At 28.6% G+C, this 12,738-nt stretch overlaps 4 protein-coding genes across 8 annotated transcripts; 2 read left to right on the top strand and 2 right to left on the bottom strand.

Annotated features, from left to right (window-relative positions):
* Nucleotides 1-559: 559 nt before the first annotated feature.
* On the bottom strand, nt 560-3,267 carry LOC100749354. 4 transcript variants are annotated; one of them, XM_012383778.3, is made up of 5 exons: nt 2,483-3,267; nt 1,825-2,389; nt 1,059-1,733; nt 797-946; nt 560-670 (listed from the first exon to the last, which is right to left on the bottom strand). In XM_012383778.3, exons 1-2 carry the CDS (start codon nt 3,090-3,092, stop codon nt 1,938-1,940), a joined length of 1,062 nt encoding a protein of 353 aa, XP_012239201.1. In that variant the 5' UTR covers nt 3,093-3,267; the 3' UTR covers nt 560-670; nt 797-946; nt 1,059-1,733; nt 1,825-1,937. The 4 variants fall into 4 exon arrangements, with proteins under 4 accessions (XP_012239201.1, XP_033175793.1, XP_003488233.1 ...); XM_033319902.1 differs by having other exon boundaries at nt 1,835-3,267; XM_003488185.4 differs by having other exon boundaries at nt 1,825-3,267.
* Nucleotides 3,268-3,341: 74 nt separating this feature from the next.
* On the top strand, nt 3,342-6,841 carry LOC100743067 (probable cytosolic oligopeptidase A). Its single transcript, XM_012383782.3, has 11 exons — nt 3,342-3,785; nt 3,937-4,100; nt 4,184-4,578; nt 4,640-4,796; nt 4,917-5,153; nt 5,236-5,362; nt 5,441-5,825; nt 5,896-6,008; nt 6,082-6,249; nt 6,337-6,468; nt 6,544-6,841. The coding sequence occupies exons 1-11, from the start codon at nt 3,682-3,684 to the stop codon at nt 6,806-6,808; spliced, it is 2,247 nt and encodes a 748-aa protein (XP_012239205.1). The 5' UTR covers nt 3,342-3,681; the 3' UTR covers nt 6,809-6,841.
* Nucleotides 6,842-7,072: 231 nt separating this feature from the next.
* Nucleotides 7,073-8,591, bottom strand: LOC100749475 (syntaxin-8). Its single transcript, XM_003488186.4, has 6 exons — nt 8,467-8,591; nt 8,177-8,233; nt 7,903-8,097; nt 7,567-7,820; nt 7,416-7,508; nt 7,073-7,334 (listed from the first exon to the last, which is right to left on the bottom strand). The coding sequence occupies exons 2-6, from the start codon at nt 8,209-8,211 to the stop codon at nt 7,171-7,173; spliced, it is 741 nt and encodes a 246-aa protein (XP_003488234.1). The 5' UTR covers nt 8,212-8,233; nt 8,467-8,591; the 3' UTR covers nt 7,073-7,170.
* Nucleotides 8,592-8,594: 3 nt separating this feature from the next.
* LOC105680550 (transmembrane protein 184B) lies at nt 8,595-12,586 on the top strand. Of its 2 annotated transcripts, none has more exons than XM_012383783.3 (6): nt 8,595-9,050; nt 9,295-9,464; nt 9,550-10,144; nt 10,212-10,447; nt 10,536-10,620; nt 11,981-12,586. In XM_012383783.3, exons 2-6 carry the CDS (start codon nt 9,303-9,305, stop codon nt 12,154-12,156), a joined length of 1,254 nt encoding a protein of 417 aa, XP_012239206.1. In that variant the 5' UTR covers nt 8,595-9,050; nt 9,295-9,302; the 3' UTR covers nt 12,157-12,586. The 2 variants fall into 2 exon arrangements, with proteins under 2 accessions (XP_012239206.1, XP_012239208.1); XM_012383785.3 differs by lacking the exon at nt 11,981-12,586 and adding an exon at nt 11,108-11,494.
* Nucleotides 12,587-12,738: the final 152 nt, after the last annotated feature.

Raw genomic sequence — 12,738 nt, forward strand, 5'->3', positions numbered from 1 at the left:
GTATAACAAATATCATAATACATTATAATTGAAATAGGCATGACATAATTGTATTTTCATATTTTATAACAAAATGATTGACACATTAATTTAAGGATATTATTGTATAAATGTAAGTAAAAAAGAATGGATAATTGAATTATTCACACGTATAAAAAGTAGATTATTTATTATAAATAAGCAATAAAATTTTTATACAAAACAACTTATCTTAATTAAAAATTACAAAATACTCAAATCGACAGAGAAATATACAATTTTCATTTACATAAATCTTAAATTTATGCCTGTATGTTATGAATAAATAAATAATTTATAATAAAAATATATAAAAATAGTATATGCATTAAAACAAGTATATCGTAATAATGACAAAATCGATACACTTCTTTTCCTCCAGAAACAAAAAATGATTTTTTACATTTGCTCTAATCATTTTCATCATACTTTATGTTATTTTCCATTATTAAAGCTTATGTAAGACTGCAAGTAATAAAATTTCTAACACTTGCAAAACCGCATCTAATTCATACTACTACATAATTTATGAAATACAATATATAAGAAATATTAAATTTATTATTAAATTCTTTAATTTCAACTTCAATTACCATACAACTCGATCAGTGGATGGAATGTTCCATAATGGCTGAAAATCCTCGGGATACAGCTGAAAATTAAATTACAGAGTATACAAAACTGATATTTGGACAATTTTTGCAATAACTTTTACATAGTGCAATATATATGTTGTTTCACGTGTATAAAAACAAGCATCGATTTAATCGTACTCAACCTGTTTATTATAAAATCATATATTTTATAGAAAAGAAGGGGGACGATCGTGATTCCACACACTTTCCCAACAAGCACTATTTGTAATTGCTCCAAAATACTATGTTACACCAAACATTAAACAGAATGTGTCAGACATGCCAAACTTCAACTAGACCAAACAAACAAATCACATTTGTTACAAATCTAACAATTTGTATATAACACATTTTTATAGTACTAAGTTTCAAATACATGGTTAATAAAATTACATTAACGCCCACCTTTTCGTATGATCGTTGTTAGCAAACTTCAATGGCAATATGGTATTATCCTGTAAAAAGCAAATAATTACAGTCTCAGAGGAACAGAAGTGTTACGATTTAACATTATACATAACAAACAGAAGCTTTGTAGTGTTCTAATGGACAGATTAGATCCAATAGACTCAAACATAATAAACACTTCTTACAAAACAATTTTTATATTGCTAAATACCACTTTTAAAAAGTAGCAATTGATGCAGCATGTGACAAAAATATTTTTTATCACTACATGTTATTAGATATAATTTTAAAGCATTACATAAAAAAATCAGTCACTTATAATATAAACACCATATATGCTTATATGTATCATTATCTGTATACACATATATGCATGCATGGGTGTGAAAATGTAAATAGAAAGAAATATATACATATACACATATGTATATGTCTGAATACATATATATGTATACACATCACACATGTATATACAGATATATATGTATACATATTGCACGTTTATATACAAATATATACGTATACATGTATATTATTTATGTACTTATGTACATATTTATATATATATAGTACAGATATTAATAACGCAACTTTCGTTCCATGTGAAAAGCATTTGTATGATGTTTCAGCAGCAAACTGACAAACATGCTGACACATTTCTCCTTGATACACCTGAAAATATTGATATATCCTCTATTGTATATGTAACAATTTTTTACATTAAATTCAGTAATCATAGTAACAAACTAAAATAACATATTACTTTCATTAACTTTTTATAATCCACTGATCGGAAAATATGTTCAAAATCTTTGGTTGACCTCTCCAGAGATTCGTCATTGAGTGGATTTAAAAGATTTACGATCAATTCCCCCTTCAGTTTGATCCCGAGTTCTTACTATTTAAATGACAAATTGCACAAAACTCTAAAGATACTTTGTCTGAATTAACATGAAGACAGATTCCAGTATTATCTAAAGTTTGAGATATTTCATCTGCTTTAAAAAGGTTGGATGCATCATTTAAACTATCCACTGTATTCATCATCTCGTCACATTTTGGAAGATCTTCAAATATATCCATATTGAAAGAAGAAAACTGATCAAAATCGATACCAATGGTATCAGTATCTTTTTTTTCATTTGCATTGGGTAAATCTGCTTGAGCAATTGGTAATAAATTGTTTAGCTCCTTTGTATTATCCATATAATTATCTTCAGATATTAAATTGGTAGTTGATGTTATTAAGTTTGTTTCTTCTTTACTTTGAAGGTTATTCTTAACATTAACTATTGTACTTTTGGAAACAGTATAATTGTGATCCGAATCTAAAAAAGATGAAGAAATTTTATCAATGCTTGAATTCTTACAAGCAAGTTGCCTTTGGGAATTAATATATGATTCATTGTTTGGATCTTTACTTGTACCACGTTCGATCAATGAATCATTATTGACATTTGTAATAAATATATCGGTATTTTGAGTATTCAATATATTCTCCTTCACATTTGTAGAACATGTACATTTGTGTTGAACATCCAATTCATTTGGACACTCAGAAACATGATTCAAACGCAATGAATTCCTCTTCTGTGTACTAATCTTTTGAAGACCATCATTGATAGTCTTCAATAATGCAGTAATACTGGTATTATTGTTTAATACGCTCTTGAAATAAGCAACTTCACCAGTTAACCGTTTAAGGTCAATACCCTGTCTTTTTATAATATTTACTAAATTTTTGTTTTCTTGCTGATAAAATAATAGCTTATTTTCTATTTTCTCTAGGTACGCTTTTTTCTTGAGCCGATTTTCTCGAGCCATTAAAGCATTTCTGTTAAGACAAGGCCTTTTAGAAGGACCTCGACCTCGCTTTCGTGGTTCTATAACAATCTCGTTTTCGGGTACAGCAGGTTGTTGCGTATTCCTTGGCGATTCTCTCAACCTCATTTTATGCTTTGTTTCATATACATCATTTCCTTCTGTCGAATTTTCCCATTTAATATTACCTCCACGTAGCTTGCCTGACATTGTTACAGATGTCGATTTTGTGGTAATGATTGAAACAGCAAAATTTATTGCAGAAATAGTTTCAATGTACCAAATAATATCGTAATATCAATCTCTCTGTATAATGTCTCACTATCTACGAGTCAGAAAATACGCAATTTTTTCTACCTAATTGAAGTTATCCTAATGTAAATGTACCTAGATAGTAAGTGATCTCGAATCACAAAATAGGAACTTTATTCTAAATTTTAATGACATTTATAGTGGCGCCATCGCAAATGTATCGTAACAAATACAATTTATGATTACATAACAAAAAATTCATTTTAGAATGTGATCTAGTTTATTTATTTATTTTATTGTTTAAGAGCAAAATTTTTCACATAACTGTACCTATTCTAAAAACTATTTCAACAAAGTTATAGACTATTGTGAAACTATTAAAAATGCAGTTAAATGTCTACAGAATTTAATCGTATAATATGTAGTTCATGACTAAGTTTTGGCTAGTTCAGTGAAGAAAATAGGAATTAAATAGTACAAAGCGTCGTTTGTAACCAAAAAGACTGGTTTTTAATTGAAGATGTAATTTAAAAAGTTGTAAAACATAATGTTTTTAAGAAATATTAAAATGGCTTCATTTTGTGGCAAAAGAATTATTCTATCACAAAATAGTTTTTTAAAAATTCCAAGACGTAATGGTTATTTGATTCTGTATGTATACTGTAATTATTTTATTCGAAATAAAAATTACATAATTTTATTCTCAACTTAATACTTAATAAGTTTTGTATGTAAATATTCTGTATAATTTTCTTTGCACAACATATTAATGGTTTTAATGATTAATCATATTTCTATTTAGTGTCCCAGAAATCGGAGAAGATTTACCAGGAAAATATCCTTTACTAAAAGAAGATAAAAGTCCGGAATTTACAAATATTACAATAGAAAAATGTGTTGCTGTTATTGGAAGGCAATCATTAGAATTTGAAGAAACAGTTAAAACCTTAGGGAAACAAATAGAAAGTAATTCTTTTATTTTACTTATGTTATAATCTTTTAATTTAAGTTTATTGAAAACACTTATGTTTTGTAAAATTGATTTACAGATGTTAACAGTATTTCTCCAGAAAATTTATTTAAAAACATATTAAACCCTATAGAGGAGATAGATGCTTCTTTGAATATTACATGGGGCATTGCAAAGACATTATATTTAGGAAATCAAAGTTTAATGCCTACACAATATTATATAAGCATTAGTGAACGTGCTAAACGAGCTTCCGCTTTTAAATACATTAATGTACCAATATATCAAGCATGTAAAAATGTCTTGAATAATAATGAAAGTGAATTAAATGTTGAACAGAAAAGAATTTTAGCAAGATATATATTGGAAGGGAGATTAAATGGATTAGAATTGTCTGAGAAGAAAAAAGAACAATTTGCAGCATTGAAAATATGGTTGTCTGAAAAAATTAAAAAATATTCACAAAAAGTGCAGGTAAATAACGAAATGTGCAAATATAAGTTAAAGAAATATTAATACTGTTTTATCTTCATAGGCAGCCATAAATAATCTTACTTTTACTATAAGAGATCCTAATATTATAAGAGATTTTCCTGAAGACCTACTAAAATCTATGGCAGTAAATCCTACACAGTTCCTTGCAGGACCATGGATAGTAATTTTAACTCCTGATATCGTGGAACCATTTATGGGTATAAATCTATCTATAAAATTGAAAGTTTATTGATCATAATAAAATTTATCTTTAATGTTGTAAATTAACCAAATATAATGAAATTAAAGATTAATTTTTTCTAATGTATATTGTTTAGAACATTGCCATGATCGTGCTTTAAGATGGAGAGTTTGGGATGCGAATGTTATCAAAGCATCTTTATTACATGATAGATCGATACAAACAAGTACAACATTAGAAGAAATTAGACAGAAAAGAAATCAAGAGGCTGATTTATTGGGATACAAGTCATTTACTGATTTAAGTATGGAAACTAAGATGGCAGGCAGTGTACAAAATATTCACTATGTATTGGGTAATTTACTAGCCACAGGTAAAATTTGTATAACTACATTTGCATCGAGTATGTAGTATTATATATGACTAGTATTATTGATTTGCTTTGTCTATAAAAGCTCGACCTGCTCAAGAACATGAAATTAAAGAACTTCAAGCATTTGCAAATGAAAAAGGTTTAGATGGTGCACTTCAACATTGGGACATAGCATATTGGGGTAGAAAACAACTACATTCTGTGTACATGTAATTATAAAATAAAATTCAGAAACACTTTGTAATAAAAAAGAATATAAATATATATCATTGCAATATCATTTACAGGTACAAGGAAGAGGATTTAAATAATTATTTTCCTCTACCGAAAGTATTATGTGGCTTATTTGAACTTATTGAAACGTTATTTGATGTAAAGATTATTGAATCCAAGAAGCTAGATCTCTGGCATAAAGATGTTCGATTTTTTGATGTCTTTGATTTAAAACATTCAAGTACTGATCCAGTAGGTAGTTTTTATTTAGATCCATATGCAAGAGGAGATGAGAAAGTCCGAGTGTCACAGAATGCAGGATATACAGTAGAAATACAAAACAGAAGTAAAATATGTGGCATAAAACCATTAGTTGCATTAATATTCAATTTCGCACCACCCATGGGTGAGAAACCTTCTTTACTTTCATTTAAAGACCTTCAAACGTTATTTCGGCAGGTAAATTTTATGCATATAAAAATAAAGTTTAAGGTACTTATTTCTCTTAATATTATTCTTTGTCATTTAGTTTGGACATGCATTACATCATATATTAACAAAGGTGGAATACACACATATTGCAGGACTTTCGTTTGTAGAATGGGATGCACTATTTATTTCTGACTATCTTCTTGAGAATTGGTAGATTTAAAATCTTCATATTCTTTATAATTTACAACTACATATATTGTTTAATGTTTTATTTGCTTATTAGGTTATATGAACCATCATTTGTGCAAAGAATTTCATGTCATCAAGTTACTGAAGAACCATTACCTCTTAATATAGTTGAAAAAGTAAGGGATTCAAAGACGCATTTATCTGGTTACAATTTATGTAAAGAACTGTATTTGTCAGAACTTGATTTAGAATTATATTCTGGGTAAGATTGGATACTATAAATATATATAAATGTTATTTGAATAATAAATATAGTAATATGTTTTATGATTTCCTCTAAAATTTGTAGCAAAGAATATTGGAATAGCATAATGAACCGCTTATGGAAAAAATATTTTGTACTTCCTCCATATAAGAAGGACAGCCATGTTTGTTCTTTTGATGCTATCTTTAGTGGACAATGGGCAGCTGCTTATTACAGGTAAGATTTTGTAAATATTAGAATATACATATGTTCTACTGTAGTATTGAAAAAATAAAAATTTTATAATTTCAGTCATGTTTGGTCAAAAATGATTGCTGCTGATTTGTATAGTGCTTTTCAAGATGTCTCGTATAAGAATAAAGAATCATTGAAGGAACTCGGTCGAAGATATCGCGAATCATTTTTATCTGTTGGTGGTACTTATTCTGCACGTGAGAATTTCAGAAAATTTAGTGGAAGAGATCCCAGTCCAAAAGCACTTCTGAAAAACCTTAGATTGGATACAAAATGTAGTATGTCAGAAATTACTAATACGACCCAAGGAAACTTGAAATAACTTAAGCAACAAAATGTAATTTGTATAAAGATAGATAATGAAAAAATTTGTTTTCTATTAGAAAAGTTGATTTCAGTGTAATATTAATATAACGATATAATATTGCGATATAATATGTCAGGTTTTTATCACAAACACAAATATTTGTTTTAAGTTGTATTATATATATATATATATATTGCTTATAAGTATAATATAATTCTTATAATACAAATACTGGTCTAAAATTAATAGATAATTAAGAAAATAAAATGTAGTAACTTCTAAGAACGGAATTTTTACATATGCATATATACAGAACATTAATTTACATTAAACGAAATACCTAACAGTTTTCATACAGTAATTGAATGCATTAAAAATTATGGAAGTAAAGCAACTATGACGATACAAATAAAAAGTAAAATTATTACTATCCAGTAACCACATGTACGATCTTTGAAATTAATTGTTTGTACGTGCTGCGTTTTGGTAATTAATGATTCATCAGTCCTATCCATATGATTGGATAAATTATCGATTATTTCTACATAAAAATATAAAAGTTTTAAAGTAAATTTTATATCTTCAAATTGATAAAGAATAAGTAATATTAAATTTAAGTTACCATTTTGGTGATCCACTTCATTGCTAATGGTTTGACCAATTTGTTTTTGCCTTGCAATGACTTTACATAACTCTTCCAAGCCTTTATTTTGCTCTATAAAAGTATTGGAAAAGTATTATACAAATCTGGTAAAAGATATCAAAATTTATACCTTCTAGAATCCTATCTTGTTGAGTCATAAGATCAACAACACATATTTGTGTATCTATAGGTTTATCATCGTCGTCATCAGCTGCCCAAGAGGTTGTGCCTCCATCTGCAAAAGCTGATGTTCCTGATGTAAGTAAATTTGCACGAGAAGATACAAGATTATTTGTACGTGCGTCACACAATTTTTGTAATTGTACATCCCTGCTCTTCAATATTTCAATTTGACGTATTCTTCTTTCTGCTTCTTCAGCAGTTCTGCATATCTTTGTATTTTAAGGAAAAAATTTCTATGCTGGTAGGTCTTACTTCTTAATCAAATGAACATGTAAAAGGATACATAGCTTTAGATTTCAAAGCATCATCCACTTTGTTCTTAAGTTGTTGGACTTCACGATTATACTGTTTCAGACGAATTCGTATATTTGCAGATATACTTGCATATGCTTGCAAAGTTTTTGAATGTTTATTGCGAGCTGTAAATTGTTCCATAATCTCTCTGTAAAGTTTCTCACAGGCATCATATTCCGTTAACCTATGTAATTTAAACAAACACTTAAGTAACAGTTTTCATCTCAGAAGTAAACAAAGAAACCAAGGTTAATTATTCTTACCAGGGATCGTTGTCTTCGATATAAATGAGTGCCATTTTCGTGAATTTGTATATAAGTCTAATGTATGAAAAATAAAACTACGTTAAAATATTATTTGAATAGTGACATCCACATAAATTTCTTGTATGTTATTGCAGTGTTATCTGCACATAATAATATATTTTGCAATTGTTGATGGTGAAGCATCAAAAGAAAAGAAACCTTCCTTTACATTAGCAACTGTTTAATATCTGGGTAAACAGGAATGCCTTAGTAAGCAAATTGAGTTTTGAAAAAGTATTACAATTTACCTAGTCGAACAATTTATCAAGAACAAGAATGTAACATAACCACGGATTGGCGCATGCGTTTATAACGATAATTAAAGAAAATGATGGAGGGGATTTAGCATGAAGGAGAAGGTAAAAAGAGATCGTTTGTGAGAGTGAAACAAAGAGAACCAAAGGGAAAATTAACGGGTGGAAAAAAGAAGAATATATGGCGTAGTAGCAAGACCAGTTATATTTTTATTATCAACTAGTATATTTCGTGAAGCTGTTTGGACGAATGTGTTTGACGTCAAAGAGGAAACGGAAAGAAATGCGAGAAAATGTTGGGTAAAAGTGAAACTCGGTGATCCAAACTCAAACTGGAGAAATTATATAGTGTGAAGGGAAGAAAATTTGGTAGATTATTCACGTTGTCTGTGGGAAGGTCACGATCATCAGTAACCACTGCGTTGGTAGATGGTTAATTGAAAGTGGGGAACTTCTAAGAAGCTTGATCATACAGGTCAACACGTACACGCAATACGAAAGAAAAAGGAGAACACGTACGACAAGATAGTTCGTTCGTATACTACATTTGTTTGAAAAAACCTACGAATGGAGCACGGGTGCGTCCACGAGATGAATTTTTGCGCACGAATGGAGTACTGTTGTTATTGTTGTGCATATTGATTTTTAACGCGCGAGCCATAATCTTGAGATTTATTCTGTGTTACAAAAAGGCGCTTTTTCTTAATTTTTCAATTGTAATTGTGATTAAAATGAATGTTCTTCGTAGCTACAATTATCTTTCTTTTTCTTCAATTATATTAAATTCTTAGTATTGTTGTTTGCAACACTAATTTTTCTCAGATTGAAATATGAGTAGTACGGTGACAACGGAACCATCTACATCTCTTGGCGATATGATGTCTACAACTGCAATTCCTGAGAAAGCAGCTCCAATATTCTTACAAACACGAGCAGCTCAAGGTATTGCTGGTGCATTTGTTTGGGTTGCATTATTCATAACTTGTCAACAGGTACTTTGTAACATATTTTTGACATAGCATTATAGTTAATTAAGGAAATATAAACAACTAATTTGATTTAATTGTGGATTTGTAGATCTACCAGCATTTAAGGTGGTATACTAATCCAACAGAACAAAGATGGATAGTGAGAATTCTGTTTATAGTTCCAATTTATGCAACATATTCTTGGGTGTCTCTACTATTTTTCAACAGTGAAAGTTATTATGTTTACTTTTTTACTGTACGGGACTGTTATGAAGCATTTGTTATATATAACTTCTTGTCTCTATGCTACGAGTACCTGGGTGGTGAAGGAAATATTATGTCTGAAATACGTGGCAAACCTATTCGTTCTAATTGTTTATATGGAACATGCTGTTTGGTTGGAAAAACATATACAATTGGTTTTCTTAGATTTTGCAAACAAGCTACTTTGCAATTTTGCTTGGTAAAACCAGTAATGGCATTTGTCATTATATTCCTTCAAGCATTTGGTCATTATAGAGATGGAGATTGGTCCCCAGATGGAGGCTATATTTATATAACTATAATTTATAATATCAGTGTATCTCTCGCACTTTATGGACTTTTTCTCTTTTATTTTGCTACAAGAGACCTGTTAACACCATTTGAACCTGTCTTAAAATTTTGTACTGTTAAAAGTGTTATCTTCCTCTCATTTTGGCAAGGTAATATATCAAATTACTTAAGATACGGTCTGTATATGTAAAGAATATTAATTTTATTACCTTTCAGGGGTATTATTGGCTATTCTTGAAAAAGCAAATGTAATTTCTCCTATAAGTTTAGATCAATCAACTAGTGCTGGCACAGTTTCTGCTGGTTATCAAAACTTTTTGATTTGCATTGAAATGTTATTTGCTGCTATAGCTTTACGTTATGCGTTTCCATATCAAGTGTATTCAGCTGGTTGTGTTACGGATTCAAGAGGAAGAAGTGTAACGATGCAAAGTATCAGTAGCAGTTTAAAAGTATGTTGCACCAATTTCTAAATGATTTAATAGGTAAAGTAATAAGATTGACAATATTTTAATATTATACAATTAACTTTATACATAGGAAACCATGAATCCAAAAGATATAATGACTGATGCCATCCACAACTTCCATCCACAGTATCAACAATACACGCAATATAGTTCTGGTATGTATATAATTTATAATTTATTCCTGTTAAAATTTTTTTATAAATATTGTATTTTAAATTTCTTTTATTACTTTATTCAATTGATACATTTTCATGTAGCATGATGTAGCGAATGATGAACTAAAAATCATCCATATTTATTGTTTATTTATATTTATCATTTAAGTTTTAAATGCAAAGAGAAGAATTACAATCATTAAAAAATGTTAAGTAAATAAATAACTATAATTGTAATTATTATGTTCCTTTAACTATGGATTTTAGCTTTTTATATGATAAAGGTTTAATATGCATCTTTTAATGTACTCTACTGCCAATTATTAAAATGGTAAAATAATATAAATTCATTTATATTTATCTTTTGCGACAAAAATGTAATGAAATAGTTCTTTATGATAAAAAATACTTTTTATCATAAATTCAATTAACGTGTGCCAATTAGGATTATATTCTTTGAAGGCACTTTCTTTTTACTATTTTTCAGACGTTAATACCAACTTGCCGTATGAAAAACTATGAGAATGTGAAGCATCGTTTTTTAATTTCAAGAAATTGGACATGAGGCATTCATACATTTTTAATAGAGTTTGAAAAGTTCTTAATACTGTAGTTCATTAAAATTAATTTGATATTTTAAGTTCAAATCAAGTTCGAGGGTGGGCATAGTGTTCTCTGCTCAAATTATTATTTAAGGTTTATAACAAAATCAATATACATACACATATACATATATAAGCATATGATTCATTAACTTTGCAATTAATAAAATCTACTGTACATTAGAAACTAAGCACTTAACGCAAGAGCACTTAGAGTACAGTGTAATTTCACAAAAACGTTTTACTTTTTAATAAATGCAAAAGACAAATAATAATTGACTACTATTCTATGGCAGTATTGTAATTATGTATCTTTTTATGGATAGGTTAATGATTATTAAATATTGTTTTGTAATGCTTGTATATTTAAAAAGATGGCATGATTTATATTTAATTTAGCATGTTGATATAGCTATCTATTTTTATATATTTTTTTCCTTAAATATGTATGTTTGATAATTTTCTCAAACAACAAATTCAAATCTTTATTGTTATAACACGCATGAATTATTTAATAAACGTATAATATGTGTAGTGAGATCAATAAAATAAAGAAAGATGCTGTAAATTGTGCTATGTGTAAAAGGATTTCATCAAATTACATGTAAAACTGTACATAGCCTACAATCGATATAGCCAACAATGCTTTGAATTAAAAAAAATATATCGGCATGATTTCTCGCTGTTCGCTGGCTGATCGATGTATTCATTAGTAACGGCTTTGTCAACGATAATACGTGATATAATGTAACAATCAGGAGCTCCTAAAGGACAACGTGGTATGCGGATATCCAGCTTCGATCCAGATGATCCACAGAATATGCCAATACCACCGCCTCAAAGACGGCATACTTCTCATCAACGTGTTGCTACAATCTCTCAAAATTATAATGAGAAAACAATGCTATTGAGCAGTGATGATGAGTTCCAGTAGATATAAACAATAGATTGTGTACAAAATAAAACAAAAGAGAAAGAGACAAAAAGGAACATTAATGTTGGACTTCCGTGAATCTAATTTCAAGAAAACGCTATGTATACCGTTAATTGATTATACGTCATTAGGTAGGAACTTAACTCGCTCACAGAACAAACAACAAATAAACAAACAAATTCGGTGATGCAAAATTCTGCATCACAATATAATAGTTCCATGTTACATTCATGTTAATACATGTATTATGTTACATCATGTAAACATAGCATAGAAGATATTTATTTTAATATGCTGAACATGTTTAAAGCAGTGTTACCTATAGAGGTGGCTCTATTATCATAACATAATCATCTTTATTTTAAAACACAACTTACGTTTTTCAGAGAAAAGCATTGTACAGTACTTAATATTTAAATACTCACAAATATGTTGCTGCATTATTTACTGTAGTCAAACAATATTTTTACACTTTGAACAAAAACACTATGTATATGTTTATACATCAGTATTTCTAATTCATATGAGATTAATGTAATTTTGCCAGTGAAAAATACTTATTTTATAAAATACACTAAGAAA

This window comes from Bombus impatiens, unplaced genomic scaffold (assembly GCF_000188095.3).
Source record: "Bombus impatiens unplaced genomic scaffold, BIMP_2.2 scf_0219, whole genome shotgun sequence".
NCBI classification, from domain to species: domain Eukaryota; kingdom Metazoa; phylum Arthropoda; class Insecta; order Hymenoptera; family Apidae; genus Bombus; species Bombus impatiens.

What these genes read in the sequence shown, in the direction of transcription:
- LOC105680550 (XM_012383783.3), top strand. Translation starts at nt 9,303, where the DNA reads ATGAGTAGTACGGTGACAACGGAACCATCTACATCTCTTGGCGATATG. An exon ending in GTATCAGTAGCAGTTTAAAA is followed by an intron (nt 10,448 to 10,535) that starts GTATGTTGCACC and finishes CTTTATACATAG; the next exon opens with GAAACCATGAATCCAAAAGA. An exon ending in ATACACGCAATATAGTTCTG is followed by an intron (nt 10,621 to 11,980) that starts GTATGTATATAA and finishes TGTAACAATCAG; the next exon opens with GAGCTCCTAAAGGACAACGT.
- LOC100749354 (XM_033319902.1), bottom strand. Translation starts at nt 3,092, where the DNA reads ATGTCAGGCAAGCTACGTGGAGGTAATATTAAATGGGAAAATTCGACA.
- LOC100749475 (XM_003488186.4), bottom strand. Translation starts at nt 8,211, where the DNA reads ATGGCACTCATTTATATCGAAGACAACGATCCCTG. An exon ending in ATCGAAGACAACGATCCCTG is followed by an intron (nt 8,098 to 8,176) that starts GTAAGAATAATT and finishes TAAATTACATAG; the next exon opens with GTTAACGGAATATGATGCCT. An exon ending in ACAAGATAGGATTCTAGAAG is followed by an intron (nt 7,509 to 7,566) that starts GTATAAATTTTG and finishes ATACTTTTATAG; the next exon opens with AGCAAAATAAAGGCTTGGAA.
- LOC100743067 (XM_012383782.3), top strand. Translation starts at nt 3,682, where the DNA reads ATGTTTTTAAGAAATATTAAAATGGCTTCATTTTGTGGCAAAAGAATT. An exon ending in TATCGTGGAACCATTTATGG is followed by an intron (nt 4,797 to 4,916) that starts GTATAAATCTAT and finishes TATATTGTTTAG; the next exon opens with AACATTGCCATGATCGTGCT. An exon ending in CAACTACATTCTGTGTACAT is followed by an intron (nt 5,363 to 5,440) that starts GTAATTATAAAA and finishes TATCATTTACAG; the next exon opens with GTACAAGGAAGAGGATTTAA.